General features: G+C 37.5%; 1 protein-coding gene across 1 annotated transcript; it reads right to left on the bottom strand.

The window, feature by feature from the left end:
* Positions 1-3,157: 3,157 nt before the first annotated feature.
* il17ra1a (interleukin 17 receptor A1a) lies at positions 3,158-16,360 on the bottom strand. The gene is made up of 11 exons (XM_062443397.1): positions 16,122-16,360; positions 13,433-13,457; positions 12,169-12,315; positions 11,110-11,228; positions 9,569-9,692; positions 8,913-8,960; positions 8,678-8,820; positions 6,824-6,898; positions 6,648-6,726; positions 6,292-6,399; positions 3,158-6,175 (listed from the first exon to the last, which is right to left on the bottom strand). The coding sequence occupies exons 1-11, from the start codon at positions 16,215-16,217 to the stop codon at positions 4,743-4,745; spliced, it is 2,397 nt and encodes a 798-aa protein (XP_062299381.1). The 5' UTR covers positions 16,218-16,360; the 3' UTR covers positions 3,158-4,742.
* Positions 16,361-17,418: the final 1,058 nt, after the last annotated feature.

The following is a 17,418-nucleotide window of genomic DNA, read 5'->3' as shown; positions in this document are numbered from 1 at the left end:
TGTAGTAATACACCTTTAAGTATAGATCTATCTGTACTGTACACCATACAGTCAATAGTATGTGTACTGTCCAGACACTTTTGTCTACTTTTGGTCTGGGTCTGTTTTTCCTGGTTTGGTCTGGGCTGCTTAGATAATAGTGTCATAGTTGAGGCAAAAGTGTGCCTCTAACTTTGATTATTTGAACATGAAAGTGACCCAGTGCACAAAGTCAGCTCCATAAAAAAGCTTTTCCCAATTTTTTGTGGAAGAACTTGACTGGCCTGCACAGAACCCTGAACTAAACCCCATCCAACAGCTTTAGGACAGACGTATTGCTTCATTGGTCAGGTGTCCACAGCACCAGCTATATGTGGTAATGCAGACTGGACTAAAAAGTCAGGGAATGATAAAAGAAGAATAAAAGAAAGTGTGTAACTATAACATGAACATCTGACGTATAAGGTGATGGATTACCCACAGTGTGTGAGGAAAGTCTCTGCAGATGATTTTCAGGCTGTTTTGAAATGAACTGAAATCAGTCTTAGCCTAGAAACATGTTTCAGCACTGATGCAAAGTGCAGTAAAGGAGATTTGTAGATATAAAGGGTCAAACATGTAAAAAGCAAGTGTGACTTGTCAAACAATAATCAGTGATAGGATACACTTCAGTTAATGGTATTTTCTTCAACCTCTTCAGTCCTGCTCTAATGGCTCTGCTGGTTGGGCTCAGTTTAATTTCAATGTAAAATGAATGGATCATTTAAAGGTACATTATCTGGGTGTTATAGATTCTGATAGTGTTCTAAATGACAGAATTTATTACATAACATACATATGGAGACTTCTGTTATTGTACACTTTGACCAAAATCAGGGAACCACTATTTTACCTCTGGCACACCAGATGGACATGAAAGCGCAACATCATCAATAAACGATGGCCGTATCAGCTCATGCTGAATTGCTGTTCATGATGGCCAGCTGGAGCCAAACACACTGCAAAAAACTACAGCCAGCCAAACACAACCTGATACTAACCATGAGCCGCCTGCTGTCTGGGTGTGTCAGTATCCTTAGATTGGTTTCCATCTAGGTTTAACTCACATTTCACATTGACATTAGATTCGATGTAAAGAGTTTCCAATCCTAAACTCATATTTACATCATCATTTGTAAAGGTTTATTGAAAGTTCTTGAATACAATGAATTTTACAGTAATGTAAAGTCGGACCAGTGTTAACAAACAATCCTAAATTCTGCTGCATTTGTTGCATCTTGTGCAGCTGAACTGACCTTTTATAAATCCACTTTCCCCTCAAATTTGGGACCTGCAGCTGTGACGATTCAGTTCAGTCATTTTCAAACTACTAATCATATGCATAACATAGCTCAACTTTGATTGGACCAGTGTGGGGAAAGGGATGGGACCTAAGTTCAGTCAGTTCAGCTTCACCCATACAACAGATTGTTTATTCTAAATTACATTTTAAAAATGATCATTATTAATAAGATAATAATCAAATCACTTGACAGAATATTCTCAAGGTTTTGTCAGAGCTTTCAACCACATCTCACAGTCTTCTTCAGTGGTCAAGTGTGGGGCATCAGTGTGAAAGTGATGGTAACTCCTGTCTCTGTTCAAAGATGATCTCTGGTGTTTGATGTGAATGTCCTCCTAGATCAGACATGTCCAAACTATTCCATAAAGAGCTGTGTGCCTTCAGGTTTTTGTTCCAACCAATCAAGAGCACACAATTCAACCAATCAACTGTTTGAAGAGTGCGTTCAGCTGATTAAATGAGTCAAGTCTGGTGTGCTCCTGCTTGGCTGAAATGAAAACCTGCAGCCACATGATCCTTTGTTGAATGAGTTTGACATGCCTGTCCTAAATCCTTCTCTATGCGTCCTCTGACTCCTGGTATAAGACCTTTGACCTCTTCCGAAGTGATGCTGTGAGTGGTTTTGGTCTGGTGTTCATTTAGCCTTTTGTCCAGGTTCCTTGCTGTTTCACTGATGTAGCTGTCACATATGATATCATGATGATGCCATACACTTCACAATTTTTCTACCTATATCCAAGATAAAATACTTAGGTGACTTGATGGCGATAGAGCATGTTCTCAACTGCTGATGTAGACAATGAGATGTGTTTGAAAAGTGGAAAAAGCTATTTTGTCAAAAATACTAAACCAACAATAAACTTTCACTTATAAAAATGTAATAGAATCATAGATCAGTAAATCCTATATTGTTTCAGATCTTTAAAGGAATAGTGATTAAGATTATGTATCACAGCTCTATTGGCAGAAATAGAATATAAAATTCATTAGTATGTTTTCATTAGTGTATAATTACCTGAAAATAAGATTCCATGTTGCACAACCATGTTTCTATAGGTGGTTGCAATCTGCAACCTCACTGCTAGGTGCCGCTAAATCCTACACACTGGTCCTTTAATTGAATTGTCAGTGGCTGTCATGCAGTTGACCCTTATGTTTGTCCTCTCTGTAGAGGGAGCAGAGAGCCACAGTGAATCACAGATCACAGAGCTGCTTCAGTGCTTCTCATATTGCACTGAGAACAGAACAGCTTCTGTTTGTTTGTTGCTTATCATATCTTGCCAAAGTATTTTAAATGTTTTATACTATTTTGTATAATTTCCTTGTGCCAGTAATCTACCAAACCTTCGCATATGTGTCCTATGCTTTTGGGAAGGCTCTTGAACAATCTTCTTTTTTTTTTTTGCACATGAAGCTTGCCACATTTTATTCACAAACAGGACCTTTGATTCTAACCTGAAGTATAGTGGGCCCTTAATCTGGATGAACAAGGACAGTGATGCTTACACTGAAACTACCAAAGGACACTGCTTTCATCATGAATATTTACAGGAGCCAATCCTGCTATACAGATCAAAATGTTTTTTTCCTTTTCTTATTCAGCCTATGTGCAATGAAAAACACAATGTATGAAATCTGAACTTTCTCCTGTCTGATATATATGGGCTTTTCTTTCAATATGTTTACAGGGGAACAAACATTGCTGTTTACAGATAGGACTCTTCCTGTACTGTAAAGTTCTGTGCTGTATATCTGTACTGATATAATCCAATCTATGTACTGTATATGTAAGACAGAGTATTATGTGGCTGAAACCTGAAATAAATCTGAGGAACGTAATGAACAAAGTGATTCCTTTATTATGGAGGGAAATGATTGATAATTGTATTTACAGTACAGACATTTTCAACGAAAATGCAATCACACAAAAACACAGATAAAAAAAATGTCATTTTTGATACATCCTGCATTAAAAAATGGTAAATGGACTATACTTATATGTAGCACTTTTCTAGTCTTTTGATGACACAAAGCACTTTTACACTACATCTCATTCACACACATTCATACACTGATGACAGGAGCCATCAGGAGCAATTTGGGGTTAAGTGTCTTGCCCAAGGACACGCTGACATGTGGACTGGAGGAGCCACCAATCTTCTGATTAGTGGACAACGGCCCTACCTCCTGAGTCACAGCCACAACCATTTGTGGAGCATTTCCCTTATCCCATGGATAAAAGGACAAATTTAGAAGACAACACATTATTTCAATAAATAAAGATTGACTGATTAATTGAAAATATTCCCTTCACTGGAGTTTAACACCAGCAAAACAAATCACTAATTCAAATACTCAACAGTAAATATATTGTGTGCAGGCTTCTTTTTTAGATTCAACATTATGTACAGATGTTGAACATCATACAGGGCCTGTTTTTACAAAACTGATTCAGTAGCAGTGCCCCATTTCACAAATGATTTTCATAAACATGCTGATAAATCTGAGTCCCCCAGTGCTCTTGCAAGCTCATGCATGGAAAGTGGAAACTATTTGGATATAGTTAAACATGTCAAAATGAATGTGAGAGAAAATGGTCTTATATGGCAAGTTGCAGCTTGTATTTTGCAAATATAGTGTAATGGGCCCCAGGTTGACTAATCAACTGTATTTATATCAAAGCATGCTCACAGGGCACCATTTACCCATGAGTGGGCCAATGAGTATGAGTGGTCAGTATGGCCCTTCTCACCCTCTGTTTGTTAACCAAATTTATAATGCAAGCACAATATTAACTGAAACAATAAAAGCCTCAAAACTAGATTTTCTCTGGGATTTTCAGCTGGAACTCGGCTGCAGTTGTTTTCCCTGGTTGTTGATCCAGCCATGCCACCTCCTGCTTGGGTAATTAATCCAAAATTCATTCAGCTGCAGTTCCTCTAGTGACCACTAGATGCTGGCTCCAGGAAAACTGAGGTGAAATGACCCCAAAATGTAATCTCTCTGGGAGTAAGTTAAAACCAGGCATAACACTGTTCCTCCAACCACTGCTCAATGCAACTGATTCAAAATGTGGGCGGTGTCAACAGATTGAAGTTAACATCTGGAAGGTGTGGTCCTAGTATGTCCCACTGCACATTCCTTGAGGGGTGTCTTGCTAGCCCTTCATGCAGTTTCCCTAAGAACCTTGCTTCGGAGAATTAACACAGCAGTCCCACTTTTTGTTCTACAAAGGCAAGATCATTTTGATTTGAGTTAAATCTACTCTTTTGATCCAACAATATAATAATGCATACGAAAACACAGGTTATTGTATTCAGAGTCATCAACAATCTTCAGTTGTATTACTCTAGTCTACGCCACAGGTAACATGATTGCGTACTGTAAATATCAGTTTTTCTTCATGACCAAAGTCACAGTATTAGAGATTCTGCTGAAACAGCTCCTCCTGCAGCTTTGCCAGAGCCACCAGTGTATCCTCTTTGGAAGGAAGTCCATGCTGGGAAGACATTTTGGAGATGTAGCCTTGATCAGATCCACTGCTAGGGCCCTTTCCAGCAGGCTCCAGAACCTCGTCCTCCTCCATCTCCACAGGCTGGGAGCAGCTGATGTCGGACAGAGGGGGATAATTACTCTGCATACTTTCCCATGAGGATTGAGGAGGGCTTGAGTTCATGGAATTCTGTTCGACTGAGCTTCTGTGGTCTGTCTGAGTGGACAGTTGGCTCTGAGGCAGTAGAGAATCCTCTTCCTCATGCTCAATGGGAATTTGACATGAGGATTCCTGCCTGACAGAGAGCCATTTCTGGTTTGGTGGTGGTGGTTTGATCAAAAGAGGATCACTTATGTAGGCAGATTGTGGACTGGGGCTGTGAGGATACAGATGATCTGTTAGCACTTCATCCAGGTTTGTTGGATACCGATGTTCATTGTCCGGATTCACTACTGGTGTAAGTTCTGCCACTGACAACAGCTGACACTGTGGGTTGAGTTCGGGGGTTAGGATATGAACACTGTTGCCATTTTCATTGATATCTATATCTTGGATGTAGACAGGAAGCCCGTCTCTGATTAGAGGATGACATTCTAGGACCGGTGGGATGCGCATTTGGTCGAGGAGTTGGTCGGCCTCTGCCATGATCTCCTCCTCATTGTCCACACACTGCTTCTCAAACCAATCAGGATTTTCCAACTGGTAGGCCTGGAAGGTTTCGATGGCATTCTTCAAGGCTTCGCCTGAGGGACAGTTGGAATACTCATCCCCTCCGATGCCCTCGATATGTTTAACCTGACCTGGCTGATACTTCTCGATGTCTAGGATCCGGAAGTACAACTCTTCAAAATGCTTCATGAGCTTGTATTTGATGCCAATGTCAAAGACTGATGGCACATCTTGTTCTGTGCTGATGTCATTGAAGTAAGCCACCATGTACTTGCCAAGCTTGCCTGCCTCGTGCATTTCTGGTAGGAAGAGGTTTAGAAAGGGGGTTAGCATGTCATCTGTTGGGGAGAGGATGTCTTCCTTGAGTGTCACCCGACCGTGACCACACATTGCCTTCCACTTTGCCTGTACACCTTGTGAGCACAGCACCAGGATTTTGTCGGAAGGATTTTTCAGCTGTTGCCGTTGCCACTCCAACCAGCGGAGGCGACCAACCATGCCGACCGAGGTGGTGTCCAGCAGGTCTACCAGCACCTCCGTGCCACACTTGGCCTGGAGAAAGGCGCAGAGCTTCAACACTATATCCCTATATAGATGATGGTCCTGAGAGTAGATCACCAGCACTTTGGGGCGCTGTTGAAGCTGCTGCGGCGGGCTATCTTCCATAGGTACTGGAGCAACAACTGGTCTACCTGAAAGTGTGAGAGAACACTGATATGATGTCATCAGAAAATTGAGTGTGTATCTGATGGCCACTGAACTTAAAATCTAGTGTATGAACTGAAAATGTAGTGTGTAAGTGACTGACCTGGCTTCTTGCAGAGGGCATACGCAATAATTGCTATCACTATACACGGAAACACCACTCCCAAGGCAACAAGTGTGTACTGAGGGGTATCAGGGACATCTGGTGGAGCTGGTGGAGAAACAGAACACAGTTCATTTATTGACAGTGTTGCTTCTTTTACAGAATAAACTTGTCATAAAATGGCTCTAAACAACCCCCACAAATGGTCATGGGGGTTGTGGAGAGAACTGATGGAAAAATCGTTCCAAGCAGTAGTTTCCATGTATTCTCAAACCATAATTTGAGTTTGTGATGTACTGTTATCAGACAGTATCCAGTCAGTTTCCTGCTCAGCCATGATATTTGATAGTCCATACCTGTCGGATTAGAACAAATGCTCAAAGTTTTCTTTTGACGGCGGCAGTCTTGGCCACATTGTGGAAAAATAGGTTTGATCTGCAATGAAGAATTAAGTCATTTTAACTCTCATAGAGAATGCAGACATTATGTTAGTTAGGAAACACCTAACAACAGAATGGTGATAAAGATTTACCTCAACATCAAACTGACAGCAGGATCTCACCCACATATGAAGACTGAATATCACTTTGAGGCTGGTTTGGTTGCCCTGGAGAAAAATACAAAGATTTTTATCATAATCATGAAAAATTTAAAAATACTGAATAAAAAAAAACCCATCTGAAAATCAAGACATTTATCACTTCAAATGTTTCATAATTTAAATGTATTTATGGTATATTTGAACATGAACATCTCTATGTGTAAGTTGTAAGTCTGAAAATAGAGAGTGCTTCACATTCATTTTAAGAGCGCAGTCAAACACAAAATGCCTGTAGAACTACTGTTTTTCATTTATACAGTGCACTAGTGAGGAGAGAGATGCCCATCATTTTGGGTTAGTACAGCTCATTTTCCACTGAAATACTGAACAATGTAGTAGTAAGCTAAAGTGATTATACAATGCAATCATCAAGTTCAAGCTTAATGAATACAAGCCCTTGTGGCTTGTATTCATTAATCTTGAACTTGATGTGTCCTTGATGTGTCCTGTGTGTTTGCTTTGGAATGAAAGCTAAGTTGTGTTTCTTTTCCCACCATAACCTCTGTTAACACCTTTCAAACATTCGTTAAAATCACACAAAACTGTGACCCCAGCCTGGTCTACACACATGCTGGAACAACATCCTTAGTAAATCTGGCCCTCACGTTCCCAGTTTATTAGGTACACCTAGTTAAATGAATGCAGCCTGATTCAACAGTCCTACAATAAATGTGTCTATGTTAAACACCATTACGTTGATTCAACGTAATGGTCATTCAGAAGAGCTGTTTCTAATTTTTTGTCAGCACTGTTTATATTAAATAGTATTAGAGTATTAGAAACACTCCTTAATATAACACAATACAATATAAAAGCACCATGAAATGCAGCCTTCAAACTGACCTTGAAAAAATATTTACATCATCTTTATCAAGACACAAGTCTAATGAGTGGTAAACTCATTAGAGTCTTATTTGTAGAAGTTAGAGTTACAAATAAAGACAGTTTAAACTGCCTGTGAATATGTAGGTAGACAGTTGCCAGATAATGTCATCTCTCAACTGAACTGCTTTTACTGGAAATGCTCTATGTGCATGTGCAGGTGTCAGCGTTCTTATCAGGTGTCAAATTCAACTGAACTACAGATAAAATCTTCAATATATTCTTAGAACATGAAGTGTGAATGCACTCTGACACACCAGAGAGCATTTCCTATACACACACTGCAGTGCTGAAACTGTGTAGAAGGCCATGATAAGAGGGCTTTAAATGTATCTGTGACTGTGGAAGTTACATATGTAAAGATCAGTCTTTTAGCGGCTGTAGCTCAGTAGTCCGGCTCATGTCAGAGTGTCCTTGGGCAAGATACTGAACCCCCATTTGCTCCAGCAGGCTGTCCCATTGCTGTTTCAGTGTGTGTGTGAATGGGCGAGTATACATTAGAAACAAAGTACTTTAGATAAAAAAAACATTGTATGGGTCCTGATGAGCAGGTTGGCACCTTGCATGGCAGCCTCTGTTATCAGTGTTTGAATGTGTGTGTGAATGGGGGAATGTTGACATATGTTGTAGAGCGCTTTGAGTGTTCAGTACAAGAAAAGTACCATAAAATGCATCTACCATTTACCATTTCTATAATCAGCACAAACATAATGTACAGAGAGGCAGCACACACAGTTCTCTATACTAAAAGAACTGGGGTAAAAATCTAGGCTACAACACACAGGAAGTTGTAATGAGTGCATAGAGTCATTTTCTGGGTCAAGTCACTGGAAAAGAAGATGCACAAATCTTTTGTGTGAGATTTTACTGCATGAGTACTGTCCTACATGATGTGACCCTTACCTTAAAGATAGTTTCGCTCTCGGTAGAGGAGCACTTAACAAGAACTATGTACTCCTCACAGAGTGTGTCAGGATTGAAGCTTACTGCCAGTTCAGATGTTGCTTTGTCTTCAGTCACACTGATGTTAGACTGCCAAAGACTTCCTGTGGTACAGCAACAAGACACCACATTAGGAAACAACTTTCAGTGTGTGATTTACTCATTCTAACTGGACTTTAGAATATCAGTGACTCACCTCTGTCTATACAGAACTTGGTCTTCTGCATTTTAGAGTCTCGACAACCTGAGTGAGGCAGAATCGCAGAATTGAATTAAAGTCAAAAGAGCCAAGAGTAAATGACTGCAGTAAAGAGGACACTGGTAGCAAAACTGCTCCTTAGTTTGTTTATTGCCTGTGATTTATTTCAAGAGTCTCTTATTGAGTTGTCCTTGGATGCACATCAACATCAAATTAACAAAGTACAATTGTGACTTTGGTCCAAAACATCCATAGTACAGGCAGATAGAGAAATAAAATGTTCTGTAAATGGTATGAGTTGAAATATAAGAAAACACACACAAACAGACACACACACACACCCCAAAAAAAGAGAAAAAGAAGAAGGGATGGGGGGTGAGAGGTGTCCGACTGCATCAATTGTCGTCAGCCACAGTGTGTGAGTGTGAAATATGCTGCCTGTGATTTCTAAAGTTGTTATGGTGACAGTTTCACATACTTAATATTTCTGTATATGTACTGTATATAAAACCATTTAAGCTCAAACTGCACACAAATACACCGAAACAGACTAATTACAGTGAACATCAACAAATAAGATGGCCAAACTGTAATGTTTCACCTTAACATGAATGTGGAGACATATTAACAATCAAACGCTGGTTTTGACTCACCAGGAACAGTGATGTCTTCGCTGACATCATAGTGGGTGTGGCCCTGTTCTGGTTTGGGGATGTTGAAGACAGAGAGACGGTAAGTCTGGCCAGGGTCCAACACCATCATTGCTGAGAACGACCACTGAAACCACAAAACCGTCTGTCATTAATACTCAGAAGATAACAGGGCTGGGCACAAAGCTGCATAGCCAACTGTTGTTTCTCTCTGATCGTAAAATGCAGCATTTAATATTCAGTCTCTGCTGATCCCAATCCAACTTAATATTTATACACTATATATTCCTATAGAGTATCATACAGACATCCTGAACTGAACTGTGTCCCAAACAGTATGTATGGAAAACTGTTGAGTACTGAAAATTAGCACCAGATTCTTGGTCTTCTTGTTATTCTGGTGTTTGATCAGAAACTGCCTGATTTAACCCTTACATACTGTTCAGGGTCAAATTTGACCCACTTTTACATTTGAGAGCTGTAAATACACTATATACACATTTATTTTAGCTGGACTTTTCTTAATGTGACCCACAGTATACAAAAATGGAAGTCAAATATTTGTAAAAAATTTAAAGTAGCTGATACACATTTTTATATATGCATATATGGGTCAATGACGTATAAGGATATAGAACAACTCAATTGTAGATTAATAAAAAACAAGCATATCTAATGCAGTAGTTCAAACATTCAGAATGTTGTGTACCTGAAGATCCATATTATACATTTGAAATTAAGTGATTTTACTGTGTTTTTCAAGATTAATTGGCACTGGCCTTAAAAAGAGTCATGTGGTGCGACCACGATTCATCTTGAAATAAATCAATTTACTTAACACGCTTCACATCTTTTTTTTACAAGTTTTCAGTAATATAAAGTGTTTGGAAACAAAGTATTTGAATTTTTTTTTAAATTTTTGTAAATGATGATCTTTTATTTATATAAGATATTTCAAGATGAATCATGGTCGCACCAAATGACTTTTTTTTCAGGCCAGTGCCAATTAATCTTGAAAAACCCACTAAAATCACTTTCAAATTGTAATATGAATTTTCAGGTACACAACATTCTGAATGTTTGAACTACTGCATTAGATATGCTTGTTTTTTTATTCTAAAATTGAGTTGTTGAAAATCCTTATACGTCATTGACCCATATACATGTTTCAAAAATCAGCATTAAAACATGTTGTTGTATTCATCATGTATATATATATATATATATATATATATATATATATTCTATAAAATGTTCTCCTGGACCATAAAATAGTGATTGTGAATGTCTTTTTTCCATAAGATTAATCAAACATGTATTAATGACTAATAAGGAATCTATGAATGTGAATTGGTGTAGAGACTAATTATGAGTCATAATATGAACAGTATGGAAGGTTACATCATCACTTGGTTGACTGTACACTAAGTGCACACAGTACACAGCACTCTTTTGAGGAGTTTGTCATTTCTATGTATGTATGTATAAAACATAGAACCATGGCCATGACATATGAAAATAATGTGATTATGGACATTACTCACCTGCTCTCCAAAATGTCTTGAAAGGAGTTTTTCTTTGAAAGAATATCGAATACATCGGTTCTCATTGGTGGACATCACCAGTACATGAAGCTCAGTGGCTTTGAGGTGACTGATACTGCCTGAGGAGAGATACTAGTCATTTTCTGACTCCAACACATTTTATTAAAGGATCATTCTGTTCTTCTTTTGCAGCTGAGTGCTATTCTTGTTGTTGTGTGCATCATGTCTATTGGTAATAATAATAAATACAGTTAATAGTTAAGATCTGGGAATATTCTGACATCACTAAAAAGAAGTCTGAAGAAACATAATCACACACATTGGAAACAGATCATATCTACGATAGTTTACCTGAAGCTCAAACTGAAAGTGAGCACACGAATCATTCGAGTACAAATGTTACTCTTCGCCTTCATTTTGACACACCTGATTTTTTTTTTAGCCGTGTCACCAAACTTGGATATTAGCAATTTCCAAAATGACTCCATTGTTTCTTCAAGGGATATAACTAATCATTATTGTCCTTATTATCTAGCCATTATTTTCTCCATTCATTAGTTATTTGGTCCATGAAATGTCAGAACATTTTGAAACATGTAAATCACAGGCACTTCTAAATGTGTTTGCAGTAAGAACAAATTCAGATAAGAACATATTGATGGATCGCATCTTTAAATGTTGGAACACAAGGTGTAAACAGATTTGTGTATGCACTGTTTGTGAATGTGGACCATTGTTATTATGACCAATACAAAATATGGTCAAAATTAGGAATATATTAACTGGAATCATTTCCTCATCTACCATTCCACATTATTGTCTCTGTATTATTGTAATGTATGACAAAGACTCATTCACTCATCATTATGATCTGTTTATTCTGCAGCTGTTGGAAATACCAAGATGATCCAGTTTTTAATGAAACAAAAAAATAAAAGCTTTTAAATTAATTTATTGTTATTTTGATGATGGGTCATTCTTCTCTTGAATAATAAACTGTTTCCATGCTGTCATGTCTAGATTACAATGATCATTTCCTCAGACAGCAGAATGACTCACCATCATCTTTTATCTTCCAGTTAGCGATCAGTACAGGCTGCAGGTGTCCTTCATCATTGTGCTTGGTGACAACAGATATGTTCAGCTGCTCCGGGCGACTGGGAGTGTATTCATTTTTTATCAGCCAGCTACTGTCAAAACAGTTACCTGCACACGCACGCACGCACACGCACACACACACACACACACGCACACACACACACACACACACACACACACACACACACACATTTTATAGTTTATGAATTTATGTAAGAAATAGGTCATCATGCTTTAAGGAGCTTCTGATTTTCAATGACAACTTTTAGTCTTCCATGATGCTCTAATTACTGTTTCAGAGTGGTGAACAGTGATTCCTCCTCCATTCAAACATGTTTTAATTGTTCCTACTGTTGGATGTTTGAGTGTCACTACGCAGAATGATGGATGTGCAGTTTGACACTTCATTGTAAGGGATGGATGAATAGGATCTGCAACATCACAACTAGTTTGGAACTAGTATTCAACTTACAGTTACAGGGAAGTCTCCAGTGCTCATACACTGAGAATAGACTTTACAGTGAGCTACTTTAAGGACTTTAAAGAAGTAATTATACTTTTCTTTGTGGAAAAAACAAAAAACATATCACACACATTATTGTCCAAAGAAGGATATCTACAGTACTGTGCAAAAGTCTTAGGCCACCACTAGCTTTGTTGTTTTAGCAACATTTTAATGACCATCCATATCTATTTATTTTTTTGTCTCTTTATTAAGATACTACTACTATGTACTATGTATATAAAATGTAACATTCATTATTAAATATTATTATTATTTAAGGTTCCATTCCATTCAGGTTTAATAGAGCCAGGTTCCTGCTATTGCTCCAGTGTAAGAGGAGGTCCACTAAATACTTGCTACTGTAGACTGAGAAATAATGATATATGGTCATTATAGCATTGCTAAAACAACTAATCTAATGCTACTGTATATATATATATCTCTAGATATCTTAATACATGCTTGGAGGGCATCTTTAAACAACAAAGTCAATATCAGCACTACAGTATAAATGGCTTTGCAGTCTAATAACTGTCAAAGAGTTCCTGGAGCTTAATTTGAGCTCTGCTCAGGAAGTGATACTAAACAGTTCCAAGTATTTTCAGTGTTTGGTGGCAATTCTGTTGATCATGATTGGTTGAGCAGAGACTTCACAGCACAACAAAGACAAGCTTTAAAGTATATTTGAAGATGAAGTAAGGAAGAGTAACATGCACTTACTTGTTTCGACTGTACAGTTCAAACCCTGCAGCAGGAACACAGAAAATAAAGATAAGATTAGAAATGAGAATGTTTGACTACTACCTAAACTAGTATCCTTCTGTTTTATAGACATCAACAACACTCAACCCTGTCTAATCACCACCACTGTGTCTGAGTGCATGACTCAATAAGTTTTGTTCTAGTTTCACAATATTTAAAATGAGTCACTAAGATGACAGTTGAGCTTTTTTTTCCATCTGATTTACTAACTAGAAAAATGTGTTTCCTGCTGAAAAATGTGTGTGAATCCTGACAGCTGAAATCTATCAAAACAGCAATTTATTAAAAAAATCTCGATGAAGATGAGATTAAAAATGTCCTAAATTAAGCAACATGTGTAAACTAAAAAGTAGTTTTAGGGGGAAATGAACATTGCCTATATCAGTCTAATTAAATTGTCCAAGAAACACACTGTGTAAATATTAGTTTAAAAGGCCTTACATTCACATTATTATCCAAAACATAAAACATGTAATAACTGACTACATGGTGGCCTTATTGGTCCCATGTGTGGGACACCTGACAATAAAGTATCAAGGTTTCAGTACATTTAGTTTTTGAGAGATCAACTTTCAAACATTCCTCTGATAGACTTCCCATTATACATTTAAAAAGGAAAAGAAATTAAAATTCAATTACTGGAATATGCTAGAAAGAAGTAAACGTATAACATAATTAGCCCTAAAGAGCTTATCATTGTAATGTTTGAATGGTTTCTGTGGCTCAAAGTATGCAGAAGTACACGCAGAAGAAATATATCCTGTGTACTTCCACTGAGATTAATCTCATTTTCAATTCAGACATATGATTTAAATAACTAGTTAAGCTACAGTTTACATATAAAAAAAAAGAGAAAAACGTTGGCTACATTCTAGTTTATAGTTTGAAAATGGAAAACATATTATTAATAATAAAGTTATTAAGTTGAACAAAAACACAAACACTGGGCCTACACAACTCGTCTATATGAAAGATAACACATTCTACACTGTAAATGATTACTGTAAATTTACAGCAGGATTCCAACAGTATTAACCTGTTATTTTAAAATACAGCACTTTACTGTTAATAAATCATCCAAACTATCTAAACTACAGTATCATGCAGTATTTTTTGAATTCTGGGAAGGGCAATTCACCTGAACAGCACATGTGAAGCTGGGTCTGTTATTTTCTTCATCCATCCCCATCTTGCTAATTATTTGGTGAGTAGCAGTTTTATTTAATCTATAAATTGGTGCAAAGTATATCAGTGATGTTTAAAGTTTGTTTGCATTAGCCTACTGAATATGTGCACGTCATGATAGAAGGATTCAGCAGCTAGCTAGAATTTCATAGATGATTGCCAAATAATCAGACAACACAAGGAACTCCACACACACACACACACACACACACACACACACACACACACACACACACACACACACACACACACACACACACACACAGGCTGGATTGAAAGAACTGGTGTCTTCGAGTGGGCCTTACTGTGAGTCATTCACTAACTCACTCCCCTGCCATCGCCCAATACTTTGACTTCTACACTTAACAATGTGCCTTATAACAGCCTGAACATACAGTTACAATGTGGACACGATGTAACATGTCTGGTGGAGTTCATTGTATTTTTATTTTTATTTAAACAGTTTTTGACAGACAGCATTATATTGATATTTTTTGTTAAATGAACTTTTTCTTTATAATTTGTGCCACTGATTTAATGCTGGACAATATAATAGTATATTGAGATGTTACATGATATAGGGTAAAGGGCATTTGTGTTCTGTTTCTGAACCTACACAAGTGTTTGAATGCTACAGGTTGAGTTCAAGACTTGGGATATTTTTCTTTGGATGTTTATGTTCATAGTCCACATTATGAAAAGTGGATATGAGGGGCACACATGTCTGAGAGTTTTGTTGTAATGTATGTATGTATGATGTAGCTGAACTGTCTGTAACTTTGGGTACTCCACTAAACTGTTATGTTCTGGTCACCTGGTTTATATTTTTCAATAATAACAATAATACGTCAAAAGTCAAAAAAGGTGATATAGCATGTCAATATTTCTGAGCCTAAGTGCCATGTATTGCACCATTTCCAGCAAAAAGCCAAATGTTTTGAGAGAGAAGGCTCTGTATTTTTTTTGGTTTTGTTTGCACTTGTTTCAACATGCAATAGTCCTGCATGTACAGTTCATGAAAATAAAAAGTAAAGTGCAATAAGAAGCTGTGGATTTTTTTTTCTCTCACATTGTAATAACATGATGAACAATCAGTGATTTAGCTCTGTTCTTGATTCACAAAGCACATTTTGTTGTGATTATACTGTCGATTTTGTGAAGACTGACAATGTATTTTTAAACACGTAGGTTAACTGTAAAATATTGTGAAAGTAATTTTAAAAACAGTCCATGCTGTATTTTTCATTAACAGTACAAAACTGTCAACTTTAGCGACAGTAAACACATGTTCATTTTACAGTAACATAATAGCAACCCAGCTGACAGTTGTTTACTGTTTTATTACAGGAACATTTCTAACAGTGTAGCAACCTGCAGCTTTCTACTGACTTCCTATGAGATGTGAGAAAGTGAAGTGAACTATTGTCTCTGTCTCAGTCTCTGAGTCTGGAGTGTTTCTTACCTGATCACTGCAACTCAGATGAGGCCATGATAAAGTCCCCAACGCGGGCCACAGCGCCACACACATTAACGTCCAAACTGCTCGATCAAGTGTCATGTTGTCCAGTCTTCTCACCGTCAGTCTCACTACAGATGATCTTTACAAAACATGTGAGAGTTTCAAACTGCTGAGGATAAACTGAAGAAAGTCTGCCATGAAAGAAAGACCCCGAGGCTGATCAGATTAATAAAAAAACTTCCTGCTCTATGAAAACACCTTCTTCTGTTTACAGTAAATTGCATCATGCTGCTTTCACGTCGCATGGGAAAATAGATCAACAACGCTTTCCGGAAGTTTTGATGATTATATGCGACCTTTTTTTTGCACCACGTGCATTAAATCACGAAACTGTAATTCAGCACAATGGCTTGTAGTGTAGCGACATTCTAATTTGAGAGCTTTTATTACTAATACATTAATGGAAGATGTATTTTGTTTATTTTACCAACGGAATTTTTAATTCCTTGAGAATATGGAACACCTGCAGCTGAGGTACATTTGCCTCTCTGTCCAGGGCCGCAGCCAGGTTTTTAAGGATTTTAGAAATACTGAAGTCATGATATTCAGAGTGTCCCTGCCACTCCAACCTGCATTTGATACCAAACAATGATCTGCTACAGTTGTTCTACTCCAAAAACCATTCAGGTAAAGTGAGCCTAAACAACGAACTCTGCTGCACAGCTTGTGATTAAAGGGCCAAGAAGAACTGGAGTTAGAAACACTTGACATATAGTGTACTATACCATTTTCAACAGACACATGCAAATAACAAACAGCTTTACAATTAAAATGTCCTTCCACAAATATTAATACAATTTTAAAACACATTTCACTTCAGTAAATTTGCACATAACATTGAACACAGACCTACTAAAATCCACAAATAAAAACATTTTCTGTATTTCATTTCTAGTAGTAGGGTTTTACTATTTTCCTTACTGGACTCGAATGCACCATGTAAATAGTGAAGATCTCTTCCTTGTTGAGCGCAAAGAAGAGAAAAAAAATAGTTTCCTTGTTTGAGTGACTCAGAACAACTGTGTTTCCACAGAATTTACGTCAGACATTTTTCTGCCTGATGTTTCCAATCAGCCAATCAAAATGAAAAAAAATAATAATAATTTGGAACGCTGTCCCGGTGAGCACTAATCAATAAATCAATAAATCAATAAATCAATAAATCAATAAATCAATCTTCAATCTTTATTTATATAGCTCCAAATCACAACAAAAGTAATCTCAAGGCACTTTCCACATA

The sequence above is a fragment of the Scomber scombrus genome, chromosome 22 (genome assembly GCF_963691925.1).
Source record: "Scomber scombrus chromosome 22, fScoSco1.1, whole genome shotgun sequence".
In the NCBI taxonomy this organism is placed as follows: domain Eukaryota; kingdom Metazoa; phylum Chordata; class Actinopteri; order Scombriformes; family Scombridae; genus Scomber; species Scomber scombrus.
This window is presented reverse-complemented; position numbering and strand designations above follow the sequence as displayed.